This window comes from Limulus polyphemus, unplaced genomic scaffold (assembly GCF_000517525.1).
Source record: "Limulus polyphemus unplaced genomic scaffold, Limulus_polyphemus-2.1.2 Scaffold1963, whole genome shotgun sequence".
Lineage (NCBI taxonomy): Eukaryota > Metazoa > Arthropoda > Merostomata > Xiphosura > Limulidae > Limulus > Limulus polyphemus.
The window spans coordinates 72,549-85,099 of record NW_013667573.1 but is presented as its reverse complement, the minus strand read 5'-3'; the positions used below and the strand labels follow the sequence as shown (position 1 = coordinate 85,099).

Below are 12,551 nucleotides of genomic sequence, written 5' to 3'. Positions count from 1 at the left end.
AAAGCTAAAAAGATGAAACAGCTTTAATGATGTAGTTTTGGAAGCCAAGTGAAAGTTTATCCACCACATGTGTACATTAAAGCTAAAAGATGAAACAGCTTTAATGATGTAGTTTTGGAAGCCAAGTGAAAGTTTATCCACCACATGTGTACATTAAAGCTAAAAGGTGAAACAGCTTTAATGATGTAGTTTTGGAAGCCAAGTGAAAGTTTATCCACCACATGTGTACATTAAAGCTAAAAGGGGAAACAGCTTTAATGATGTAGTTTTGGAAGCCAAGTGAAAGTTTATCCACCATGTGTACATTAAAACTAAAAGGTGAAACTATTAGAAGACAGAGAATGTTTCTTTGACTTTAATTAATACAAAATGTTGTTATTGTGAAATGATATTTTGCAGTTACCATGAAAGTAATATATGTAATTAGTCAAATTCATAATCAACCTTTTGAAGTGTTAAACAGTTTCATGCTACTGCACCAATAAATCTCAGCATCATAATACAGATTCTTCAGATGTTACAATTACTAATGTTACCAAATATATTTAAAATCTCTGAGTATTCTTGAAATATTCTTCTGACAAAAACAAGCTGGTAACAAAGAGTGCTGTAAAACATAAGCATCAAGTAGATAATCTCTTCATACTAGCTTAGTCATCAACCATAACTTTCCAGGATGAAACGTTTTCTCCACATTTACACTGCTGATGTAAGCACAGAAAAAATACTTCACATTATCAGTTATTTTCTTAAATCACCTGCAAAATATCATATCAAAACATCAATCAACAGACAGCAAGAATAACCGAAACATACCTTAAACCAGATCAAAAATGTATGTAAAATTATGAAAAGTAATTTTTTTCTTTTAAAAATTAGCTTGAAGCAAGAATCATTCTCCTTGATAAGACTAAGCTATATAACCACTTTATAAGAATATTTTAACAAAAGGTGTTTTCTTAACTTATATAAAAGGTAGTAGCAAATTTTAATATAATTAAAAAAATACATTTATAAAAAGATAATGTAACCTTCAAATCTACAATACAGGAAGCTTATGATTAAATTTTAAAAGCTGTGGTTCTACAATGTCTGTTCAACACTTGTCAAAATATACACGAGGTTACATCAAGTACAGAACTACATCATTACTCTCTAGTCCTGGCTAAGAGAGGATAAAAATAGTACATAAAATGTAATAAAGCATTAACACAACATATGTTAATGTGTATTCAGAATAAACTACATGTATAAATATTGTCTTCAGATTTAACAACATGTACCAATGTATTCAGATTGAACCATGAGAACTGGGTTACCATGCAAACGTTCAACTTAGCAACATGACAAGAAGATCTTAAAATTTGTTTTTTGCAACTACATTTACACGGTAACAGTGAAAACTTTAGCACCAGCCTTAACAAGTTAAAAGCTCATATACAAAAAGTATTTTAAAATAATTTTGGCCAGCTTTTTAAAACTACATTTACACTGATATATTTTTTACTGCTATCAAAAGCCTTGCACAACTGAATGGTTCCCTTGTATATTTCACAAACTACTTACCAGATGATTTTAATCAATTAAGAATCTTACTTCCATTACTTAGCTGCCATTTGCTGTGGGATAAAGTTACTGTTACATTCCTCTGTCCAAATCAGACCTAGCATATACCAATTAAGTTTTCAACTTTCACTTCAGATTTAAGCACAGACAGCAACATATCTCAATAAAGAACTTAAGTTGCCTTGAAGAATATGGCAACATACCTCATATAAAGCATGTGATTTCTAAAGTATAACTGTTCTTACTTCTGAAAGAGAGCTTTAAGCTAAAGGAACTTGTGCAAATGTTGAATAATTCAAATTCTAATATTTCATCCACAAGTCCAGTCTGAGTTTTAGTGCACAGAAACTACTAAAAGGAGTATTTGATTACATCTCAATCCTTGTAATCAATTTTTATATGAAATATTCAAACAGTAATTAGTGTTATTAACTGTAATATTGAAAGTATTTTTATTTACATTTTCTGTGCAACTTGCACGTCATTAGGGACCCTGTACCGAACAGTGATGGAATCACAAGCAGTTACTAGAAAAATGGGTTCAGAAAGCCAGTGAAACCCATACGTATCCCATTAAAACTTCCAGGTTTAAATGCAGAGTAAAGGCTGTTTCATATCAAGAACATTCCCTTAGCATAAAAAAAGGTACCATTTATTAACTTAAACCAGTCTTCAATAGGACAACAGACAACATATATTCTCTAGAACTGTTGGAAAAGCTAGGGAGCAGAAACATTACAAAAACTACTATTAGTTTTGAATTATCTCATGTTTGAAAATTTCATTTTGAAGAAAGTATAACATACACTGTTAAGCATTTCAGTTTTTTTTTGAAAAATAAGAAAAACAAGCATCACTTCACCTGCATTTGTTTACTTTCTTTTTGATGCCAAGGAGAATGAATTGTTTGACGCATTTCCTTGATAACATCTAAAACTGGGAAATCAAAAATGAGTCAAATGAACAATTGGCATAACAAAATCAAATGTACACGTTGGCAAATCCAAAAGATCTGTACAGTGATGTGAAAAAACTTGTTTCTGAACAACAGCTTGTAAAGAATATGCAAACACAGAGTATAAAAAGTTCAGAGTGAAACTGAGAAGTGCTTATACAAATAATTATATCTTTGTTCATTATTTTACAACATAAAACACCCATTTCAGATGAAACATACTGGAATTAAATGATGCTATTGCTTTCAAAGTATTTTAGTTGAACATTTTCTACATAAAACATTACAAAGTAACTTCTTAAATATTGCTGAGTTGGACCTGCTAAAAAAAAGGCTATCTGAAAATTACACTTAACATAAAAGAAACAATACTTTTGTAAATTACTTTATAAATGACAAATTTGTTAGAAATAATTTTTATAATATTATTGACACCACTGATACTAAAATATTCTGGAAAACAAAACACAAAAAAATGTCAAAAATGTAACATATCAGATGAGATTGACCAGTAAGAATAATTGTTTACAAAGGGAAAAAAAAAATATATACAGTAACAGTAACCACCTTTATTCCTCTATGAATGTATTAATCATATTTCTATCAAACCCAGTATGATTAGACCAGTAACTGGTTAATATCTTTTGTTTTTTTAAATTAAGTTTCTTTATTGAATAAGTAGTAGTATCTGGTCTGTTATACAAGGCATGTACGAAAAGTACCACTTCATATACAAGTGTCTTATAAAAACATGATATATTTAAAATGGAAACAAAAACTTAATTACATTATGATACAATCACAAATAACTACTAACTAAGGCACTAAAAAGGAAGTAATTAGCCCTTTGTACATGCACAATATGGTCATGTTACAATGAATCATACTAGAACATTTCAAGTCCTTACACACTTAATAGCTTCTTCTCTTGACAAACATCCTGAATTATTTACAATGTGATTAGGCTAGAAAAATAATAACCATAATTTATGCTAAATTTAGACTTTTGTGGAAAAAATGAGGTGAGTAATGAAGCATCAAATCTTACAGGGTATCAAGTTCAAACTAGCAAAGCATCATGCCTCTAACAGTAATAGGTGTAATCAGATCAGTGTGGTGGGGTAAAGCTACCTCAAAATGTTCCTTAGCTTCTCCTGTACCCCCCCCCCCAAAGCTGGTCCCCTTCCTAAGTAATACAGTAATTGTTCCCACAAGATGCAGAGTGAAGTCCCTTCACTTTTATGTCCAGCTCACATATTCCTCTCACCAGGAAGGGACTGTTGCCACCCCTAGGTGTAATATGACATCATAATAAAATAATGTTAGTCAGTCTCATCTGGTCTATTATAGACTGTATAATATGAATTTCAAATACACAATTGCAGATTAGACTTTTCACCATATATTAAGGACAGTGACAATCAGACACACGACTTTCATTCCGAAGTGAGGAAATAAAGAATGATTACTATATGTTCTGCAGGAACAAACCCTATGACTGAATACTATTGTTGTTGAACTGCAAAATGGACAATCCCCATTTAATGAAAAAAATTAAGGGATGCACCCCCCCTCTCTGTAAGTTACAGCTACGATCACGACAGACGGATAACAAGAAATAAGATGTTAGTTGCAAAGCCTTCAAATACATTAATTAAATTTAATGTCTAATAATTACTCTGAAAAATACTTGTAGTTTAATTGAAGTTATGACTTTTAAGAAACATTTATAGCATGTCCAATTGTAAATTTTAGACCTATCTGTAAAAAACTGACAATAGGTTTACAACTTAGTTCTAAGCCTATAAACTGATAATTATCAAGTGCTTGTACTAAGAATTCAGTTATTACATCCAAGAGATCTGCTTATGAACCAAATGGAAAATGTAGGAAACAAATTCAATCAAACTTGTGTATAGTTCACTTTGAATTGATCAATAAAAATGTTTTTTTTAATAATATTCTAGCTTTGGTAAGATTTATGGCTACTTGCCAGCAGTAAACAATCATAGTGTAAAATTTTGTCTCTTACAAAACAGCAAATAATGACAAGATGCAAAGAGTGGACTAAATATTATTCTTTCTAATGAGTGATGAGATTTTCTAGAAAAATTATACACACTACCTACCTTTATTAAGTTCACTTTCAGGGAGGATGACCAAACCTTCACAGTGAGCATGTTTTACAGACAAATCTTTTGACAGGAGTTGGGGGAACTTTTTAGTAGATTTAGACTCCAAGTGTTCAGGAACATTTGATGTCTGAAAATCCGATCCATTTGCTAGACTGTCACTGATCTTCAATCGTTCAGTACAGCATTTAGGTATGGATGATTCTTTGCTTTCTGTTACAGGTTCATCTAAGTGCATTTTAAGGTGGTTTTCTGAATTTTTTGAGTCATGCTCTGGTGAAGAATAGTGAAATTCCACAAAGCATATTCCATCATCACAGGTTTTTTCTGGATTCTTTTGACCAACTCTGCTGGAAGTACCATAAATTGATTCTTCTTTATGATAATCATGGCAATTTTGTAACTTACGAGAGCCACGAGACGGAAGTGTGTGGTAATGTTGAGGACTTTTCCCTCTGTGTTCTGAAGCCTGAAACATATAGCAATAAATGTCAGATGAATATTGTGGATGAAGTGTACCGTTTCATAGTTTCAGCATAAGTGTATAAACTGTGAAATATGATTACAATTTTCTTCAGGTATATACAAAACAAAAACCTATATAGTATCCATAAATTTTTGAAAGAGCACATTCTCCTGTCTTACTAACACATACAATTTGCTATAGAAATTGGTGAACCAATAAGATTATGTCTTTCACTTTATAGCATTTCTGCTTACACTTACAATGTGTTGAAAATCACAAATGTGCAGGGTTTACACCCAAGTAGGCCAAGTTCTCATAGAAGAGCTTTCCCTCACAGGTCAGAGCATTCCAATGTGATATTATCAAGTACAGTTTTATGCTGTTTTTTAAACTCAGTGAATAACTTAGGTCACACTATACTGCAGATTCCCTGACCTGTAACAACATTCACAACACTTGCTGACTGACTATAATTTGCAATGAAAGTCTCCATTCACAGCAGTCTTCTGTTATTTTTAAAAAAACTTGAGTCGGTAGTATCACAAAAAATTTTCAAGCTAAAATCAATTAATTAATTAATAGTTCTGCATGTTATTGTTGTTATTAAGATAATGTTGGATGGATGATTTCACAACTTCGTGACACTCATAAAAGACACATCTGAAGACAAGTCAGGAGAATTGTGATCCAATCTTGGAAGTAGTTTTGGTTTTAAAGCTTTCAAGTCCTGAAGAAACCTGAGAGATAACCAGGAGCACTCAGAAACAGTAGTTTCTCTTCAACCCACAAAGAGAATTTGGAAGACAGTCATTTCTTAAACTAGTGGGAATTTAACAAAACTAGCTCTAATAAGTACCTTATACAATGTTAATGTTACAAGAAATTTGCATTTACAAATCAACTCTTCAGAATTTCTGAACCTAAAATAGATGTGAATCAATCAGCCACTGTGTGAAAATGTACAGTTATGTGGTATCAAATGATTCCCAACATTCATTGTTACAGAAAAACCTGTAACAAATAATTTGAAAACATAAGGATTTGACAATTCTAACACAAGAACTTATTATACACATAATGTATGTAAACTGAAGAAACTGGAATATTCATTGTGTGAAATATAAGAAATGCACAACAGATGAATTCTGATAAATAGAAATATATACATTGCTCTAGAACAGGGCCAACCAGCTACAAAACAGTGGGAGGGACCAGATTACAACTTAGCATTACACTTTCAGGCCAGGTTAACAATTAACAGTCTTGAATCCTACGTTCTACAATTCAGTTTGAATATTGAAAAATATAATATTTATTCACCATACATCTAGTGCTATGTAATAAATAGCAAGTGGGATAGAGTTAATACTTTGTTGTTTAAATTATGAAATAGTATTTTTTTAAAACACAAATTTTAACTAAGGAGGGATCCTTCCAATACTCTGAGGCCCAATACTATCAGCCCCTGTTCTAGAACACTAATTGTTCATACACAATATTTAAATGTTTTAGCATGTCCATTAAAAATCAAATGGTATACAAACTGCTAATGTCAGCTTCCTTCATAATGGACATGTTTTGCATCTGTATGGCCACATATTTTAATATTTTTTTTATTTCTTGACTTCCTGTATACCACCTGAGGTGCATTTGCTCCACTACACTACAGAAGAACTTTTACATAATACTTCCTCGATATTATAGCACTTTGTAACTACAAATCCATATTATTCCAGCCCCACGTGTTTTGTACAAGTAGTGTTTTGATTACTGTTTGCACTTATATTACCTGAAGTGCAGTTTCACAAAATCTTGTTTAAAATTTATAATGTTACAACCTTTTCCATGAAATGTGTATAATGACATCAAAGCAGTTTGAAGGACTTTATAAGCCAACAAGTAGCCTTAGTTGTCCTCATTTACTGAGAAGTTAAATAGATAATGTTTTCACTTAAGCTTTGGAATTTTCTTGCATTCATTGTTTTAATTTGTACCTGTTTACTACACACACACACATTACAGGCATCCAGGATGCAAAACTTGTTTGAAATACATTTTGGGACTCCTCTTATATTCACTGCTTTGATACATTTTGGATGATATGCAGAGAAAACTCCTGTACAAGTGAGAGTATAGTTGATCTTGGTGGGGGGGGGGGGGGGGCGGATACACATATATCAAAATGAATAAATGATATATCCGAGATCAGTAGGCCTAAAAAAAAACATTGTGTAAACAATTTTGAGTGCACTAAAAGATGAATAAATATGGTGTCACAAAATAAAAGGATTCTACCAGAAAATCATAAACAGCCTGTTTCAATGTCTTTTAAACTACGTAGCAAAAGCCACAGTATCATAATAAAAATTACCAAAATAAATGCTATGTACAAGGAATAAACACTACTTCTCTACTGAAGGGGGCTAAACAAAACATCACGACTCTTTCTTTAATCATTACACAAAAGATTCTGCTAATTTGATTTGTGTGTAAGTGTACGAGTAATTTCAAGATAATATATCTCACTTTACCTGTATACTCTGAGAGCTCTGCTTCTCAGGCTCTGCTGTTGTTAAACTGCTAGAAGAAAATAAACCAGCTGGGTTGCTACGACTTCCCTGCAGTCCCTGAACTTTCTTCTTTAAATCCCTTACTTGTTTCTTTAGACTGTTGTATAGGAAAAAAAAAATATCAATAAATTAATTTTCTTATATATTAATTTTTATCATCAGTGTAACAATCCAATGAACAGATGCACTTTTTCATCATTCATCAGGAAGCAATCTTTAAGTACAGTACATGTATTTATAAATATATCATGTCTAGTCTGCTGGCAGCATCTCTTAAAGTTTAACATGAAAATCAGGTTGCTGAAAATTCAAATTTATTAATCTTTTGAATGTACTAACCTGCTTACCAAATTCTAACTGGGACCTGAAGAATAAAAAAAATCACTCAAATACTGTAAACACCACACAATCTGAAACAAAGGTGATTTAGTTGGAGCAAGTTATTTTGATGAAGACGTAAACCACAAGGTTTGCACACAGTCATGATGATAAAATTCAAGGACTTTTTTTAAGGCTTGAATGCTGTTTTTCATTGACTCCTAATAACAGACATTCATAAAACTTTCTGGTTTTGTCTCACAATCTGAATAAACAGATGAACTGTTTTGTTTTTTTTTTCTGAAAAAATTAAACCTATAATTTTTCTTAAAAGTCTTCACATTTTACATTGCTTTCATTTTGCATGTGTGTTATCTGCACACTTTCACTTTGTTCCAAGCAGCACAACATGCTGTACTGTGGCATCCTTTGTGTTCTCTGACTCAATTTTTGAAATTATGTTGGCCTTCCCTTTTCCTATTGAATATGTACTTCTCCATGATATAAAATTAAATAATATAGTGCTTAGTCCCTGAAAATATGCTTACATCAAACAATATCTACAAGGTCCCCAATTTGTTGACTGAATACAAATACAGGAACTCTTCATATGTCCATTTCTATTAGCAGAAGATTATGAGTAGGCCTTCATTTTCAATTCAAATGCTTACCTTGTAATATGCTACAAGTTATATAGTGTGCACTTTACAATTAGATTATATATATCCAATGAATTGAATGTACATGTGGTCTACACAGGACCAAAAGTTGTTCAAATTCAAAATATGACCATGGTCATTGCCTCAACAGGTACCCTATCCCAATGGACCAGTTTATTAAGCAAATGAGTTTACTTGTTCAACTAACTGTCTTGGGTAAAATACAGGCTCAAGGATGAATACCTTGCCAAAAAAACAGGTATCGTAAACACGTGGAGAAGGGATATTTGCCCCCCCCCCCTCCAAAAATTTTAAATAGTAAGGCCATGCCTATCCATTTGTTTTTACTTACACAACACAGGGATTTAAATGGATGATAGAATCTTTTTTTTTATTTGTTCATCTACTTTTAGTAACACCATCCCTTCACCAGGTGGTCCCCTCCAATACTGAACTCCAAGTTCCCCACTGTTCATTTTATGATAGACATATGTTGCACAATATTAACATTGGAAAATCTGTTAGTAAAATGGTTTTGTGGTGAGAGAAAAAATTACAATAAAAAAAATCATCATCACCCTTCTCAGTAGCCAGGTGAGAGTTGCACACTCTGGTGAAGAAAGAGACAATTAATAAATTAATAAAAGTAAATTACTTAATTACTGATTGACCTTGTGAAACTTCTGAAGAGCCGCATTATATAAAACTACTAAACAGGCTGTGATAGAAATTTTATACAATACTCCAGTTTAAGGATTTTTTAAGTAACTGTTTAAAATTCAAGGGCTTTTTAAAACAAAATGCAAAGTTCAGGACTTTTCAAGACAATCATGAAATTTATGAACTTTTCAAGCTCTGTGTGAACCCTGTCACTATGAGGAAGGCAGCAACTCTCTTAAAAATTCTCGGAATAGTGAAACCATGGCTGCTACTGAATATTTTTAATGCATTTTTAAAACTGAATTAAAACTTGCAGATAAATTGTTCATTCAAGGTTCCCACAATAATAAAGTGGTCATACAAAATAACCTTTATGACCCTAAAGGTAATCTCAGATGAAATAAAACTAATTATAGAACATATAACAGGAATAATAAAAGTCAAGAAATAACTTTTTAAATGGTCCAAATTCACCTCTCATATTATATTCACAGTACTATACCATTTACTTCATTATACTCGTATGTGTTTCTTGGCCTTTGCCCCTTTATTTAAACCCCCTCCTCAAATGTGTATTACTTAGACGTGCTGATGTCATGAAGTACTGTATGAATGTTTTTCTGTTAAAAACTAGTTAGAACTCTCAAAACTGTGGATTTGTTGTTATGGTAAATGATGAAAAAATTAGGCAATTTTTTTAATTTTTAAGATGTAAATTACTTTGGCTCCAGAATCGATATTGTATATAAAGTCAAAACATTAAAAGAGAATTATAGTCTACATGAAATTATCTTATAGTTAGTGTGTGCATACATGCCAAAATGACTTTTATAATAATCTTATTTCCATATGCAATTTTTCTATTTTTGGAACCAACAGCAATCTCCCCAAACAAAGTGTAAACATCCATTCTTATATATTCATTCACCCCCTTTAACCTGAAACTGGTGTCAAAAATTAAATTTTTTTCTATGCATTTCCAAAGAAATACTCCTTGAATGCTAGCCGTGATATTGATTATTGGTCATTGATGGTAGTATGTAGCACTTGGACAAAATACACTCAAACTGCTATGCTAACAAGATCAGCAGTATTTCTACGGTGATCACACCATGAAAATGGTCCATGTAGAGAATGTGTGGAGCATAAATATGGAATGGGTTTTTAGTTGATTCATTTCATACTTACAAGTAACTGAAAATATGGTAGGATAGTGTATTTATCTTACCATGCATGAGGTTGTTTAGGAAAGGTAACAAGGTAGTTCGCAAGGAAATATTAACAATGCTTGAGTCATTAAAGTGGCACAATTTATAGTTTTGTAAAACTTATGTCATACTTACAATTCTTCCTGTAGAGGGCATAATTCAAATAACCAGTCAGAAGATAATGAATGCGTGTCTTTAAATGTATTAAGGAAATTGATATGAAATAAAGAAAGGTGAATATATGTGGTAAACCTTCTAAGAAAATGTAGGAAATCAGTTTTAAAAAAGTGCATTTAACTTACTTTTCTTTTTCTTGTAAAAGAGCTGCTACACTCACACATAAGGGAACAATTCCTTTCCTGGAGTTTTTAATGACAAAAGCTACTGCACGAGAAGCAAATTTTCTTTCTTCCCCACATTCTGGTTCACTACTTCCATCTATTGAGATGAAACAAAATTTAAAGATTTAGTATCCACCAAAAAAAACCTATGATGAAAATTGAAAAAAAATAATTATATTATGGTTAGAGAGTTAACAGTTATTAGTACATTATTAGGAAAAACTGTCATGCACTTCAATGATGAAATTATAATCATTGCTTACAATACATTATTGCAAAGCAAAGAACTGATAACTAACTTTTTAAACTTAACACATTTAAAAGAAAAAGATTACCAACATATTATAGCATTGGTTCCTATTATATGGGTTTGAATTGAATCTGGAAAATATGTTATTTTTTTTACAAACTTTACATAAAAAAAAACAGTAATACAGATTAGCATTATAGCTGGGTGATTAACTTTATATAAATTATCACCTATGAGCATCCATTACATAGGTTAGTGTAAGGTAAAATAATCTATTAATCAACATTACAATTAAAGTGATTAATATTATGAAAACAATAAATTAATCGAAACTAGTGCTTCTGATTATTACTATTTTCAATTATTCCAACTGTCCAAGTCTTGTGGGAATAATCAATTAATTAATTAGCAAATTCCAGTACTGCTTAGCTCTAATTAGTATATTTTAAAAAACACACATTGAATAAAGTTCATCTCAAGCAAATAATATAATGATGCTAAGTGAGAAATTGCACTGGTATTTGCCAATTTGTAAAATCTCTCTTACTCCTGGTAATAACTACTCTGGCAAAATTAATTTATTGTCACTTCTCATGTCTATCAGTCAATCATAACATGAATACGATGATTGTTGTATATGAAAAATACATTCTATCAACAGCTTTATATTAATGAACTATTTTCTCATAATAAGTCATCACCATTTTTAAGTTAATGTAGAATTATTCTTACACATTAGACATGACCAACTTTTCAAATTACTTGAAAACAACACACATACACATACGTGATGCTAGTTATATCATATAACTTTTCAATTGTAATTAACTAGGCTACAGGATAATGAACAATTACAAAATATTTGAATGTGATAACATTTCTTTACAATAAAAAGTATGGTGATAACTAATATGTTTTTTTTATACATTGATTAGTAACTTCAGAAAAAATTAGATATACGAACGAAAACTGCAAAACAACACTAAATGAAATCAGTAACAAAAAAAGCCTAAAGGTAAGGCAATATGAAGCAATTAATAATATATTTTCACCTACATGAAATCATTGAAACATGAAGTATGAGCCAAAAATGCATAATATAGATGTTTGATTAACATGATTTGCTGGAAAAGCAGAAAAATATTTTATGTATATGCTTTTCCTATTACTTCAGCCATAATTTAATATAATGTAATGCTGCATAGTGCATTAAATAGATTTTAAACCAACAAGCAGAAATAGTTAACTTGCAATATCTAACATTTCTAATTAATCATATTTTACAATTTATCATTAGGCAAATATAGATCACACTCACAAATGCACAATTACAACAATAATTTCAACTATTATGACAACAGTTTTGTGAGATTGATAAAAAAAACTTGTCAAAGCATTACCTAATACCCACAGCAAGTACCTCATT

At 31.2% G+C, this 12,551-nt stretch overlaps 1 protein-coding gene across 1 annotated transcript in view; it reads right to left on the bottom strand.

Moving 5' to 3' along the window:
- Positions 1 to 637: 637 nt before the first annotated feature.
- LOC106465499 overlaps positions 638 to 12,551 on the bottom strand; it is a 20,234-nt gene continuing 8,320 nt past the window's right edge. Inside the window, exons 2-6 of the mRNA XM_013925726.2 lie at positions 10,837 to 10,972; positions 7,651 to 7,786; positions 4,651 to 5,122; positions 2,429 to 2,502; positions 638 to 758 (exon numbers count right to left, since the gene is read on the bottom strand). Coding sequence (XP_013781180.1) covers positions 750 to 758; positions 2,429 to 2,502; positions 4,651 to 5,122; positions 7,651 to 7,786; positions 10,837 to 10,972 — 827 coding nt within the window. The 3' untranslated portion in view covers positions 638 to 749. The remainder of the gene's footprint in view (positions 759 to 2,428; positions 2,503 to 4,650; positions 5,123 to 7,650; positions 7,787 to 10,836; positions 10,973 to 12,551) is intronic.